We start from the raw sequence: 14,526 nt of genomic DNA, 5'->3' as shown, positions 1-14,526 counted from the left end.
TCTTCGGATATGAGGAGAGTGAGGGTGAGGGACTCCATCCTTCCTCAAAGCATTTCCAACACTTAAGTAGGAATTTACATTGGTCAGGTTTCCTGGTGAGAACATGAAGGTGGTCAGCAAAGGCTGAGATGTGGCTTCGTGCAGCTAGGGCACATCAGCTCTCCCCAGAGCATGGCAGTGTGGATGTTCCTTTGTGGAGTTGGTCAGCAGCAAGAGGGCTGACAGCAGGGTGTGCTGCAGCTGATGCTCACACAGGTTGGTTGAAAAGAGGTGGACTTGTGGCAGGTGGTTTCACAGCAAGTTGGTTGGCAACAGAGCTGTAAGAAGTAGGGCTGGCAGCAGGTGGGCACACAGCAGCAGATGGGTACACAGCAGCAGGGCTGGCAGCAGGGTGTGCTGCAACCAATGGTCACACAATTTGTTTTGCAACAGGTAGTCTCGCAGCAAGTGGTTTCACAGCAAGTTGGTTGACAGCTGATATTTATGGAGCTGGGCTGGCAGCAGGGCTGGCAGCAGCTGGGCTCACAGCAGCAAGGATGGCAGCAGGGTGTGCTGCAGCAGATGCTCACACAGGTTGGCTTGCAACAGGTGGTCTTGCAGCATGTGCTTTCACAGCAGGTTGGTGGGCAGCAGGTCTGGCAGCAGTTGCTGACAGACTTGATGTTGCACTGGCAGCAGGGTATGCTGCAGCATCTTGGGGGACAGCAAGGCTGGCAGCAGATGGACTCAGGGCAGCTGCTGGCTTCACAGCAAGAGGTGGTCTTGCAGCAGGTGGTCTTGCAGCAGCTAGGCTGACAGCAAGGTGGGCAGCTGCAGAGGATCATGGTATCAGGTGTGGAGGGTGATACTCTGTTCACAGTTGGGTTTTTAATAGTGTAGCAAGTTCTTCTACTCAGGGCCTTTTATGCAACAGGCCTCCAAGGTTTGGGCCAATCAGAAAGGCTCTTTCTCTTTGTTTGTCATTTCCGTATTTAATTTGTGTTTTTGAGGAAGGATATCCTCACCTAATGCTCTGAATCATTTGAACGTGTTCATTTCTTACTTGGAAATTACGCACTTGAATGTGTTCCAGTAACTCATGGGTTCAGCCCTTCAGTGCTGTTGTTATTAATTGTCATCTGGTCCTTTGGTAGTTCTTGCCTCTATGGGAAGGTCAACATTAGTTTGTTCTTACAACTTTCTTCTGCTCTCTGCACTTAGATTTACATATGTCTCTGGGTATGATGGTGCTGTATTCACAACTGTGAACTCACCGCCTATTTCTCTGTGTGTTTGCCCACAAATCCCAATTCCAAATTTTCACAGGTATCAGTCTCTGTGTAAATTCCTATCCCTGTGTATGTGGGACCTCATTTAAAGGTGGTTTGAGATAAGGGTGTGTGGAATGATGTGTTTCATAGCAGTGTAGAACCAGAACTGATGGGTATAAAAAGAAACAACATATTAGGATAAGAAGACATTGGTGGAGTGTGGTGACCGTCAGTTCTGAATGACTGTGATTCTAGCTCATGGACAGGAAGTTCTCAGATACAGACCAAGGAATTTGAGCAAGTGACTCCTGTGTACATCTGGCTGTCAACTGGGGCAGTGATCTTAACCTGGTGATCTCCCTATTGCCTTCCATCTGCTTAGTTCTCTGAACCTCTGTCTTCGTCACTCTCTGTCTGTCTTTCTCCTTCATTTTCTTCTCTGTTCTTCCTCTTTCTTTCCATTCCATGATAGACTCATGACTGTTTGAGACATACATAATATATTTCCTAACTGAGGTGTGCATCTCTCTCTCCCCAGTCTACTATTCATACTAAAAATACATCAATTATTAATTTCCCATCTGAGAGAATAAAATGGGAATGCAGCCTTACCATTATTAATGAAATGGAAATTAACCCCGGTCCTTACAATCCATTTCATATCACTCATCCTCAAACACTGTGTCTCACTGTCTTTTAGGGTCAGTCGTCCAACCTTAGCATCACTTTTAATGTCTTTGCAAATCAGAATTGGTCTGTGTCTTTACTTGTAGGATGATTGTGGATTGTGTCAATCTTCACCATCATGATCCCCAGTTTGTTCCTTCCCATTCTTGTGTAATCTTCCACCAAATGACTTTGACATTGCTCATTGAATGGAACTTTTTTCCTTAGAAAACAGATTGTGTGTAGTTGGAAATTATTCAGAACAATGCTGCTACAGTTGTTTCTGCTTTAAACACTACAGCAGGGAACCTGAAGCTTGCTTATCATGAAACGCTAATATGTTCCTTTGCAGGAGCCTAGTCCTTCTTCTACTAGTTTTATTCTTGGATAGTTTCATATATATATTTGGTTTTTTGAGACAGAGTTTCTCTGTGTAGTCTGTGTAGTCCTGTATGTCCTGGATCTCACTCTTCAGGCCAGGCTGGTCTTGAACTCACAGAGATCTGCCTGCTTCTGCCTCCCTAATGCTGGGATTAAAGGGATGCGTGACCACAGCCTGGCTGCACTATATGTATTTTAAAACTTTCATTTTTGTTTCTTATGACTTACAGAAAATGATTAATTTTTATTAGCATGCACTGATTTTACAAAACAGTGCATTTGATCATATTTTCATGAACGTATATAACACAGTTTTATCAAATTCACTTAGCGACTACCCTCTCTTATGCCCACTGTGGCTTCCTCTTGATTCATTTTTCTTCCCAAATAGTCCTATTGTTTCTTTTGTGTACCCACCTCTCCTTACATGATGGAAACATGACTTTTGTCTTTTGAGTCCTACTTACTTCACTTAATAAGACGATCTCCAAGTATCATCCATTTTTCTGGCAAATTACATCGTTTATTCTTCCCTATGTACACCATATTTTACTTATGCATCCATCCGCTGACAAACACACAGGCTGATTCTTTTTTTTGTGTGTACTGTGGAGTGGTCATGTGGTGGTTTTAATTTTTCGAATTTATTTATTTATTTTATTTAAGATTCTACAAGCCAATTTCCATACAGACTGTGCTAATTTCCATTCCCATTAATAGTGTGTAAAGGTTTCCTTTCCCCCTGGATCCTCACCAGCACTTGATGTTGTTGCTGCTTTTTTTTTTCTTAATGACAACTGTTCTTCAGGGGAGTAAGATAGAATTTCAAGGAAGTTTTGATTTGTATTTCCTGGTGGCTAATGGTGTTGAACTTTTTTTCATGTATTCTTTTAGCCATTTGTAACTTTTGTTTTTTAAAAGGTCTTCAAATAATTTGACCATTTAGGCTTTTTTTTTTTCCATTTTAACTTTGAGATGGCTCAGCCGTTAAAGGCTAGGCTCACAACCAAAAATATAAATTCTCATATATGTGGACAGTAATCCTCTATTGGCTAACTAGTTGGCATCATTCCTGCTCAGATTACCATCTGTTCATGGGGTCAAGTGTCTGTTGCCTGTAAGAGTTATTTTTGGCAAAGCTGGTCCTTGCTTGCACTTAGATTCAAAAGTTTATTGGGGAATGAGCATAATGCTATGGCACCCACAGTGATGGACTCAATGGTTGGCTTCTAGCCTGACTTTCTATTAGTCTCTTCTAGAGCCTCTCCTCTCTCCTCTCTGTGTGAAAAAAGATTGACTTTTTGGCAGAGGTAAGGAGGAGCTAGAAATGATGGACAAATCAGCTTTCCACTCAAAGGATGAGGGTTCTTTGAGTATGAGGGAACATAGCAAGGATTTAAACAGCTGGTGCAATGTTTTCCTTGAACTCTTTCAGAGAAGGGTCATGCCAGTCTCTCTGGTGGGCATTCTATGCCTTCCACCCTCATATAAGATGATTTCAATCTGGGATAGATGCAGTCTAGGCCAAGATGACACTGCTGGGGAGGAATCTTCCTAGAGGCATGTATTCCAATGAGATGGTAATGAATCTGGGGGTGAATAGCAGGTCAGCATAGAACTGGAACCTGTTTTACCTGGTCCCAGGCTGTGTGGCTGCCTAGGCAGGTGACATATCTGAAACAGAACTCTGTCAAAAAGATTGTTCCTCAGTGCTACCTGAAGGTTACTTTACTATTATACATCAGAAACACCACCACTGGGCCTGTGTTCTCAGGTGCCCGAAGACTGAAAATCAATAGCTTAGATTATCCTTGGAAAGTTGATTTCAGCAGCAATGTACATAGGAGTAAAGACTCATTGTACAAGGACAACATGAAAGAATGAGTGACTTCAAGATTAATTAGTAGAGGGTACAACACTTTGAGGACTTTGAAAAATAAATATGCATTACTCAAAATGTATTTGGGTAGTCCACGTTGGATGTTTGGAGATGGTGGGACACACCTGTGCTTGATGATGCCTGCGTGAGTGTGAGACAGAGGAGGGACAGCTTTGCTTGGTCTTCCAGGTCACCAGGAACATCGCACCTTTGACTCTGATTATGTGAGATGCCACTAAATATTGATATACTATTGGTTTTTAGGATGATCACAACATTGAAGTTTTATTCCCAATATCAGTAAAATAAGAATAAATGTGTTAACGAGTCAGTGATTAAATTGAATTTTGGTAGGAATATGAAATGGTTCAGTAGGTATAGAAATGATTACAGAGACTCCTTAAACAATCAAAAGGAAAAATCTCATGTCGCCCAGCATCTACATTTCAGTATATTTATTTGAAACAACAAAATGAGAATTCTGGTGAGATCCTAGCACCCCCACATTCATGCCAGCCCTATTGATAATAGTCAAGGCTAGCCTTGAACTCAGCCTTCTGTGTGTCAAATACCCAATCATCCTACTGATTGTGTACTTGTACCTTTCCACTTTGCTACAATTCTCCATTAGTTACGAGTTTTTGAAAAATAATTTGTGTATGTTTTAATGCCTATGTGTGTGTGCCTGTGTGAATTTGTATGCACAGTGTGTGTGTTTTCAGGAGCCAAGTGAGGCCAAAAGAGAGCACTGGATCCCCGAACTCAGGTCCTCTGGGAAGTAGGTGCTCCTAATTGCTGAGACATTTCTTTAGCCTCCAGTGTTATTTTTTATTATTTATTTATTTAGTTAGTTACTTAGTTATTTATTTATTTATTTAGTTAGTTTTTCAAGACAGGGTTTCTCTGTAGCTTTGGAGCCTGTCCTGGATCTTGCTCTGTAGACAGGCTGGCCTCGAACTCACAGAGATCCACCTGCCTCTGTCTCCCGAGTGCTGGGATTACAGGTGTGCGCCACCACCGCCTGGCTAGCCTCCAGTTTGAAGAGTTTTTGATGTAATCTTTAGGGTCTAAGTATAGGATCATATCAGGTAGAAGTTGGAATATTTTTCTTTTTTATTTGTACTATTTTCATTTACTTTTGCCTTATTGCTTCACCTAGTATTCCAAGCACCATTTTAAAAAATGTTTTATTGATACTTTGTGAATTTCACGTCATGCATCCCAATCCCACTCATCTTCCCCATCCTTCCATATCTGTCTGTCCTCTGCCCTTGCAATCTTCTTCCCAAAACAAAAACAAAACCCCCAAACCCAAAAAACCAAAACATCTCACAACGAAAGCTGCAGTGTGTCATGATATGTCACACAGTACACCCTTTTGCCCAAACAGCTTTCCTTGCAGATGTTCTTTTCAATGAGTCACTGGTCTGGTCTGGGGCCTCTGCCTTCTGCTACACTATCAATGCTGGATCCTCACCTGGATCCTCTCAGATATCCCATTGTTGCCCTGTGTCGTGGAGATCTTGAAGCTTTGGGTCAGCAGGACTGGCCCCTTCACATGCTCTAGCACTTTGTAGATGAGATAGATGATGGGATGGGCCTGGGTGATAACAGAGTTAGTCAGCACACCAGATCTCCTGCCTCTGCACCACCAGGGCCAGTCCTTCCTTCTGTTCAGGTGAGGGGGGCTAGCTCTTCTGCCTGTGGCAGATGGCAAGAGGTGAGGCCAGCTCTCCCACTCTCACATCCTTGGGGCCTGCTCTCCTGGGCCCATGCCACCAGGGCAAGCTCTACTGTGCTATCTGGTTGAGGCCAAGCACCATTTTAATGAGAATAGTGAACGACTTTAGAGAAAAAGCTTTCCATTCCCCTCATTCAATAAAATGTTCTTTTAATCTTTTTCTCAATAACTTTAGCGCTCTCTCTCTCTCTCTCTCTCTCTCTCTCTCTCTCTCTCTCCTCCCCCCCTCTCCTTTTCTTTCCTATACCAGTGCTGGGTTTGGATTACTCTCATTTTTCTAAACCTTGCCATGTACAATAAGGTCATTTATTTGAAAGCAGTCTACTTTATTAATGTAAGCAACCACAGTTACAAACGTTCTTCCTGAATCTACATTCAGATTCTGTTATATCATGCTTACATTTTCATTGGAAGTTTCACATTTTCTCCCAGATTTCTTCAGTGACCTACTGATGATTAAAACAAATACATCGTTCATCTGGGGGAGCTGGCTTAGTGGGTAAAGCCCTTGCTGTGCAAGGGGGGGGGGGACCTGAGTTCAGATCCCTAGAGCCGATGTAAAACTGAACATGGACTACATACATCTGTAATCACAGAGCTCCGGCAATGAGATGGGAAGTGGAGATAGGAGAATCACCAGAAGGGTCAACCAGCTTGGTATACGAAGCAGTCATGTGACACGATCTCAAACAAGGCCAAAGGTGAGGACTGATAAATGAGGTTGTCTTCTGCCATCCACATGTTCACTGTGGCTGGTGAACACATGCACTCACACATGAGGATGCACATGCACGCGCGCACACACACACACACACACACACACACACACACTGTGCACAGTGTGCAAGTTGTTTAATCTTCTTGCATTTGTATTGTTTTTCTTGCTGGACCTTGTACTTTCATTCCAAGGCCGTGCACAGGGAGATAAGCAAATATTTAATGCTTTATAATTGTTCAGACTTGCTGCATGTCCTAGGATGTGACCCTGTTGGAGACGATTCCATGAACTCTTGAGAAAATGTGTATTCCCCAGCTGGCATCCTTTCTTCTCTACTGTCTGTCCCTCTGTCTTGTTCTTTCTCTCCCCACTTTGCCCAGTTGCCTTTTCACTTTCTTTTCCTTCTATTTGGAGAAGGGATTAGGATTACTTGACATCATATCTAATTTATCTGTGAGGGCTAAAAACCTTCACAGGCTTTTAGGTCCTCTGTGAATTTTAAACGGATATAAACTGTTCATCTCCAACTTGTGAAACTATCACAAAATGAACACATTCTAACCATTATTATCAATATAAAGAAGAGAAGTTACACTCATTTCTCACTGGTAATATCAACTCATTGTCAAAGGAAACTGAACATTTCGGCTAGTACAGTGGGTCACGTCATAACTGGCTCTAAAATGTTATGTCTCAGAGGAACAGAACAAAAGGGTTAAGCATCGAACTGAGTCTTTCTTCCTTCAAGGCATCCCAGACACAATAACAAAACTGTAGTTAAATTCAGCCATGAAGGAAGGTTTATTCTTTGCCAGAAGAAGGAGAAGTGGTCTTCCCTTCAGGTAAAGGATGAGGGGTCTTTTAAGGGTCAGGAGAAGGAAGAGTTTAGAAAACAAACAAGGGTATTTTCCTTCAACTTTTCACGAGGTAGTCAGGTCCCTCCTGGTGTAGCCCGTCCTCTCCTCTAAGGCTCCTGTGAACTGGTTGGAATCTGTTTGGGAGGAGGCTGGACCAAGATGACACCATCAGAGAGACATTTTACTAGGCTAGTGTATTACAATGAGATGATAATGAGTCTGGGGGTGAATAACAGGTCAGCATAGCGTCCTTTAGGTCTGAAACCTGTTTTACCTGGTTCTGATTTTCTGCACTGGGCTTCCCAGGAACAGCCAGGCCCTCAAAGTCTGTGGCTGGCTCCTCAGAATTGAAACATCCCCTCCTAGAGTGACACTCCCTAGTCCAGGAATGAACAGAACTTACTAGAACTATGTAGGTTCTGAAAGTTACAAGAGTCATAAGGTCCTTCTCCAAGGTTCTAGAAACAGTGACAATTCTGGAAAGAGATGACTCTCCAACCTCAAAGCTGCCTGAGGATTCTGCAGGGAACTTCAGGGGTGTGGCTTTCATGAACATCACCTGTGCTGGGATGGACTTTTTGATGATGTAGCTGCCTCTGAGTGGTCCATGCTCCTTTTAGTAACACCAGTAAACTGCCCCGTGCACTAGGGTGGACTTGAGTGAAATCGTTTCTTTGGTCTGTTGTCAGTATCCTGAGTGGGATGAAGAGATATTTCCTTATGCCCCACAAGGAAAAGCCAAACAACACTGGCAAGGTTTAGCTGCTCTGAATCTAGTAAAATGAGTGAAGCGTGTGTTTACCTTATATCAAAAGTCAACTCTCCTAAATCAGAAATATTCCCGATGGGATCCCATTGGTACCCCAAATAAGGAAATTAAGGAGCACCATCAATCCTTGAAAGTACAACTGCATAGTAACCCAAGTAGGAGAGGAGCCAGGTAGTGCAAAGGTAACTTCAAGAGAAGGAATGGTGTCAAGATTCACAGAGTAGACTCCAGCCTGGCTGAGGCTCTCGTTACAATGATGTGCATTTCTCCAAAGACACCTGGTGTGGAAGCAGAGACCTTTAGAGCTGAGTGAGCCATGCCTGCTGCTGCTGGCACTGAGGAGCTGAGCTCTGCCCAGGGGAGGGACACCTTTCCTTAGTCTTCTCTTTTATTATACATCACACACACTTTGGTCATGTTGCATGGAATGTCACTAAACTTTAGAACACCATTTGACCAGTGAGAAATTGGAATAATATGCCTGCTTCTTATCAATTGGACAAACAAAGGACAAAGGTGTTGATGGGTGTGTGGGGAGGCTGGGAGTAGAATGTGGAATGGGGTAGAAGGCAAAACTGATGAGCATTCCTCAAGAAATTAAAAACAAAATGCTGTATGGTCCTGCTGGTGCACTGCAGGGTATCTGCCTGAAATAATTGAAATCAGGATATTGAAAATATTTGGGCACTGACATATTCATGAAAGCCCTATTAACAATGGGCCAGATATGGGAACAACTGGAGTGTCTAACAACAGAGAAGTGGATAGAGGAAATATGAGAGAGGAGCAATGCAGTGTGAGTCTATTCAGATGATATTTGCAAAAGTCAAAATCAGAATAGGAGAATAGGAGGTGGTTTCTGGAGGCTGGGGTAGGAGGAACTGCGGAGTTGGTGATCACTGGGTATTAGCTTTCAGGTATGTCATGTCACAAACCTCCAGAGATCTACTGTGCAATATCATACCTAGAAAATGTGGGATGCAACACCACATTTTACACTTGAAAATCTACCAACATGCAAATACCATAGCACGTGACTTAACAGAGTATAGTAACGAGAGACACTATGGAATGAATGTGGTTCAAAATTTATTGATGATTCATTGAGTCTTCGAGGGAGACGAATCCAAAGTGAATACAAAGAGAACACAGCATACATGAACTGAGAGTACAGAGCAAAGAAGATGTGATAGTGATGATAACTGATCACGGGAGCTTTTGATGACTGTGTCCAGAGTGAGAGAAAGGGAGGATGGAAGAAGACCCAGAGAGATGCAGGACTCCTTCCTGGCTTTGAGGAGGGAAGCACAGGCGTTGATCCTGGTGGGGGAGGGATGTCGAGATGCTGGAACAGGTGAGGAAGTCATCATCCACTAGGGATTTCAGGATGGAGCACCTCCACCAGTGCAGTCACCTTAACCCATTGGACTTCTGTTCTCTATGACTGAAAGATGATGCACTTGGTTTCTTGTTTGAAAAAGAGAACTGCAGTGCCTGTGGTGGTATTGTGTTACTCAAAATATTGTGCACCTTAATAAATTTATCTGGGGTCAGAGAACAGACAGCCACTAGATACAGAGGCTAGAAAACGGTGGCACTCATGCCTTTAATTCTAGCATTCCAGAGGCAGAAATTCCCCTGCATCTCTGTGAGTTCAAGGCCACATTAGAAACTAGAAGCATTTGGCTGGTTAAGCTTTTAGGCTTTGAGCAGCACAGTTCAGCTGAGATTCATTCTGGATGAGGATTCAGAGGCTTCCAGTCTGAGGAAACAGGATCAGCTGAGGAAATGGCAAGGTGAGGAAGCTGTGGGTTGTTCTGCTTCTCTGATCTTCCAACGTCCACCCCAATAACTGGCCTCAGGTTTGATTTTATTAACAAGACTCTTTAAGATTCCTGCTACACATGCCATTTCTTAATGAAAGTGTTTTCCCAAGTTCTTATAAGGAGGTGTTAAGATCTTGACTCGGGGTGTAGGTGGGCTAGTCCTCTACTGGTTATGAATCTGGCACAGGGGCCATCCCCATCCCCAGCAAGAGGAGAGTGAGAGCAAGGGATCATGCTTGTTTAAAAGGGAGATACATTTAAAGATTGCTGCTGATAGTCTGATGGGTTTCAGAAAGGATAAAAAGTGAATTTGTGCTGAGATGACATGTCGGGCATGATATAAGCACAATATACAGATGTCCATTTGGGAAGTGGGTCAGTAGCAGCGGGGCACACAGCAGCAGGGCTGGCAGCAGGGTGTGCTGCAGTGGATGGTTGCAGCAGGTGGTCTTGCAGCAGTTGGGCTGGCAACAAGGAGAGCAGCAGGAGTGGGTCATGGTGTCAGATGTGGACTTTGCTCACAGTTTTCTGGAATATGATGACTTCTTCTCATTTTGCCTTTCATACCCTGGGCTTCCAAGGTATGCACCAAACAGTGAGCGTTTTCCTTGTTGTTGTTTTTATTCTTCCTATATTCAGATTAAAGATGGACAAAGAGGAAGTTATTTATGAACTGTTAATGGGGTTTTCAAAAGTAAGTATTTAGTGTATTTGTGAGTTGAGATTAACTCATAACAGCTGTTTCAGATGAAAGGAGGGAGTCACACCATCATTTGGTCATGTGGTGGTGGCTCCTGCTGCCTGGAACGGTCAGGGTCATTCTTCTATAGCTTTGTTCCTTTGTGCTTAGATTAGGAAGCATATGGGGAGGAACCTGATTATGTCATCCTCCCAGTGAGCAATGCAATGCCTGGTTCCATGTCTCTTATTATCCTCAGAAGTTCCATGCAGGAGTAGTGTATGCACATGTGTCCATACCAAACTTCACACCTGTGTGTTCCATGTGTGTTTTAGGCATTAGGGAAATGGTTGGTAAAATGCATTCCCATGCAGAACAGTACCAGGTCAAGTGAGTAAAAGCAGAAGGCTGGTACTCAGATTAAAAATAATCAACCAATGTTGCATCCTTGGTGACCAGCCGTCTAATATAATTTTCCAGAATGGGAAAATCTATATATGTGGGGCCAGAAATAACTGAGATACATTCTAGGAATACCAAATGTGCTGGTTGTTCTTGTCCTAACCCTGTAAAGTAATGGAGTCAGTGATCTTGGGTGACTGACTTCTCTTTTCCTTCCTTTGTTCTTCTGAGTGAACAAAGGAATAGTTTAGAGGAGATGACGTCTGGGTTATAGGTAAGCTCTACTATATTCACAAGTTTTATGAGATATTGCATTTGTCTTAGTTAGGTTACTATTGCTGTGATGAACTCCATGACCAAAAGCAAGTTGGGGAGGAAAGGTTTATTTCACTCTCAATTCCATTAACAGTTCATCGTCAAGAGCAATGAGGGCAGGAACTCAAGCAGGGCAGGAACCTGGAGGCAGGAGCTGATGCAGCGGCCATGGAGGGGTGCTGATTACTAACTTGCTCCTCAAGGTTTGCTCAACCTGCTTTCTTACAGAACTCAGGACCACAAGTCCAGGGATGGCACCACTCACAATGGGCTGAAACTTCCTCCATCAATCAATAATTATGAAAATGCCCTACAAGCTCATGTACAGTCCAATCTTATGAAGGCATTTTCTTAACTGAAGCTCCCTCCTTCCTGATGACTTTACCTTGTGTCGAGCTGACAAATTTTTTTTTCCAGACAGCATTCATGAAAGAAGTGTTGAAATTATTAGTTTACAACGTCATCACAAGGTGAACATACCCAAGTCACTACAACCACATTGAGAAGTTGAACTTAGCACCATCTTCTCAGAGTAGAATCTCCTCACATCTATTCATTAATATAAGAAATTATAGGTCACTTCCAGCTATCTTTAAGCTTTATATGGGCAAAATAGTATAGAATTTGCTACTTTTATGTATCCTAGCACCATAAATTCATCCAGGTAATTCATTCATTATCACTGGTTTATAATCTCCCAGTAAATTGATAGAACATAATTTCTGTCCTCTATTGTTCATATGATATTTTGAGGAATTATGAGCAATTTGAGGTTATTAAAATATTAAAAATAATTCTTTTATGTAAGGTAGTGAATGGGTCTTTTGGTTAATAGACTTTTTTAAAGTAAAATATCTAAGAGCAGAACTATTGATAAATTTGCCTTAGTCGGAGGCTGGAGAGGCAGAGCAGTGAAGAGCACATGTTACTTGCTCTTGCACAGGATCTGAGTTCAGTTACTACCACCTGTGTCAGATGGCTCATAATTGCCCATGACTCTAGCTCCAGGGGACCCAACACCCTCTTCTGGCCTCTTTAGACACTAGCACATGTGGCTTATACACACACACACACACACACACACACACACACACACACACAGAGACAGACACACACACACACTAAAAATAAAAATAAACCTTTGAGAAATTTCTTAGTGAAATGTCTATAATGTTGTGTCTAGAGGTCTCGCAAAGCTTCCATTACATTTATTTCTAGGCATTTTATCTTTTTGACACTATGTATGCTGTTTTTTAGTTCTTAGCTATTTAAAATGTGGGAGAACAATCCATATATACACATTGCATTTGTATCCAAATTCCTTTATTATTTTAATGGTTTACCAACAAGGGTTTGGGGAGGATTTTTTTTTAAATCTATTGAGACGCTTTCTCTGTGTAGTTAAGGAGTTTATCCTGGAACTCACTGTGTAGGCCAGGATGGCCTCGAACTCACAGAGATCCACCTGCCTCTGCCTCCCAAGTGCTGGAATTAAAGGCATGTGCCACCATGCCTGGCTTGGGGAAGGATTTTAAATGATCTGTCTTGACTATAGTGGATATAATGAATATATTTGTGTATTCTTTTTTTTTTTTTTTTTGGTCCTGAGGATCGAACCTAGGGCCTTATGCTTGCTAAGCAAATGCTCTACCCACTGAGCTAAATTCTCAACCCATTTGTGTAATCTTGATTTGACAGGGACAACTTAATATTTCACAATTATAATACTTTGTGTCTGTGTTGTGCATTGTCTCAGCAGAGTAGCTGGGATATTCCTTTTATTATCGAAACTATTATATCTTTAAAATAATGATATTAACAGCACTCTTTTTCCTTACATTCTGGAATGATATTGTTTTTTATTTAGTAGCTGTTTTTAAAAAACAAGTATCAGTGTCCATATCTTCATTCCATCTCATATTTCTGAGGACAATTCAATGTGGTTGTGATCACATGTCTGTGGCATGGAGTTTGAATGACTTTTTTTTTCAATTTATTATATTTGTGTTTTAATTTTACACATCAGCCATGGGTTCTCCTGTCCTCCCCCCTCCCACCCCCGCTCCCACCTTCCCCCCAGCCCCTCCCCTCCATTCCCATCTCCTCCAGGGCCAAGATTCCCCTGAGGATTCATTTAAACCTGGTGGATTCAGTACAGGCAGCTCCAGTCCCCTCCTTCCAGGCTGAGCAAAGTGTCCCTGTGTAAACCCAAGGTTCCAAACAACCAGCTCATACATTAAGGACAGGTCCTGGTCCCACTGCCTGGGTGCCTCCCAAACAGTTCAAGCTATTCAATTGTCTCACTTATCCAGAGGGCCTGCTCCAGCTGGGGGCTCCACAGCCTTTGGTTCATAATTCACGTGCTTCTATTTGTTTGGCTATTTGTCCCTGTGCTTTTCCAATTTTGGTCTCAACAATATACACTCTTACAGTCCCTCCTCTTTCTCAACAATTGGACACCTGGAGCTCCACCTGGGGCCTGGCTGAGGATCTCTGCATGCACTTCCATCAGTTATTGGATGAGAGTTCCAGCACAACCGTTAGGGTGTTTGGCCATCTGATCACCAGACAAGGTCAGATCAGGCTTTCTCTTGACCATTGCCAGCAGTCTACAGAGGATGTATCATTGTGGATTTCTGGGGACCTCTTCAGCACTCTGCCTCTTTCTGTACTCATATGGTCTTCATTTATCATGGTCTGTTATTCCTCGTTCTCCCTTTCTGTTCTTGATCTTGCTGGGATCTCCTGCTCCCCTAAGCTTTCTTTCCCTCGAACCTCGCCCTTCATCACTCTCACTGTCGTCCAGGTTGTTCATGTAGATCTCATCCATTTCTCTGTCATTGGGCGATCCCTGTGTCTTTCTTAGGGTCCCATTTTCTAGGTAGCCTCCCTTTTATGCTTTTTTTTGTTTCTTTTTTAATTTTATATAAGAGATTTTCTAGTTGTATTACATATTAGCCATGGATTCCCCTCTCCTCCCTCCTCCCAACCCCCCAGCCTTCCACCCCAATGTACCCCCCATTCTCACCTCCTCTAAGGCAAG

At 42.7% G+C, this 14,526-nt stretch overlaps 1 protein-coding gene across 1 annotated transcript; it reads right to left on the bottom strand.

Moving 5' to 3' along the window:
* Positions 1–203: 203 nt before the first annotated feature.
* Positions 204–10,584, bottom strand: LOC118589373 (keratin-associated protein 9-1-like). The gene is made up of 4 exons (XM_036196618.1): positions 10,521–10,584; positions 781–832; positions 369–654; positions 204–317 (listed from the first exon to the last, which is right to left on the bottom strand). The coding sequence occupies exons 1-4, from the start codon at positions 10,582–10,584 to the stop codon at positions 204–206; spliced, it is 516 nt and encodes a 171-aa protein (XP_036052511.1).
* Between the last annotated feature and the right edge of the window lie 3,942 nt (positions 10,585–14,526).

The sequence above is a fragment of the Onychomys torridus genome, chromosome 8 (genome assembly GCF_903995425.1).
Source record: "Onychomys torridus chromosome 8, mOncTor1.1, whole genome shotgun sequence".
Taxonomy (NCBI): Eukaryota; Metazoa; Chordata; class Mammalia; order Rodentia; family Cricetidae; genus Onychomys; species Onychomys torridus.
This window is presented reverse-complemented; position numbering and strand designations above follow the sequence as displayed.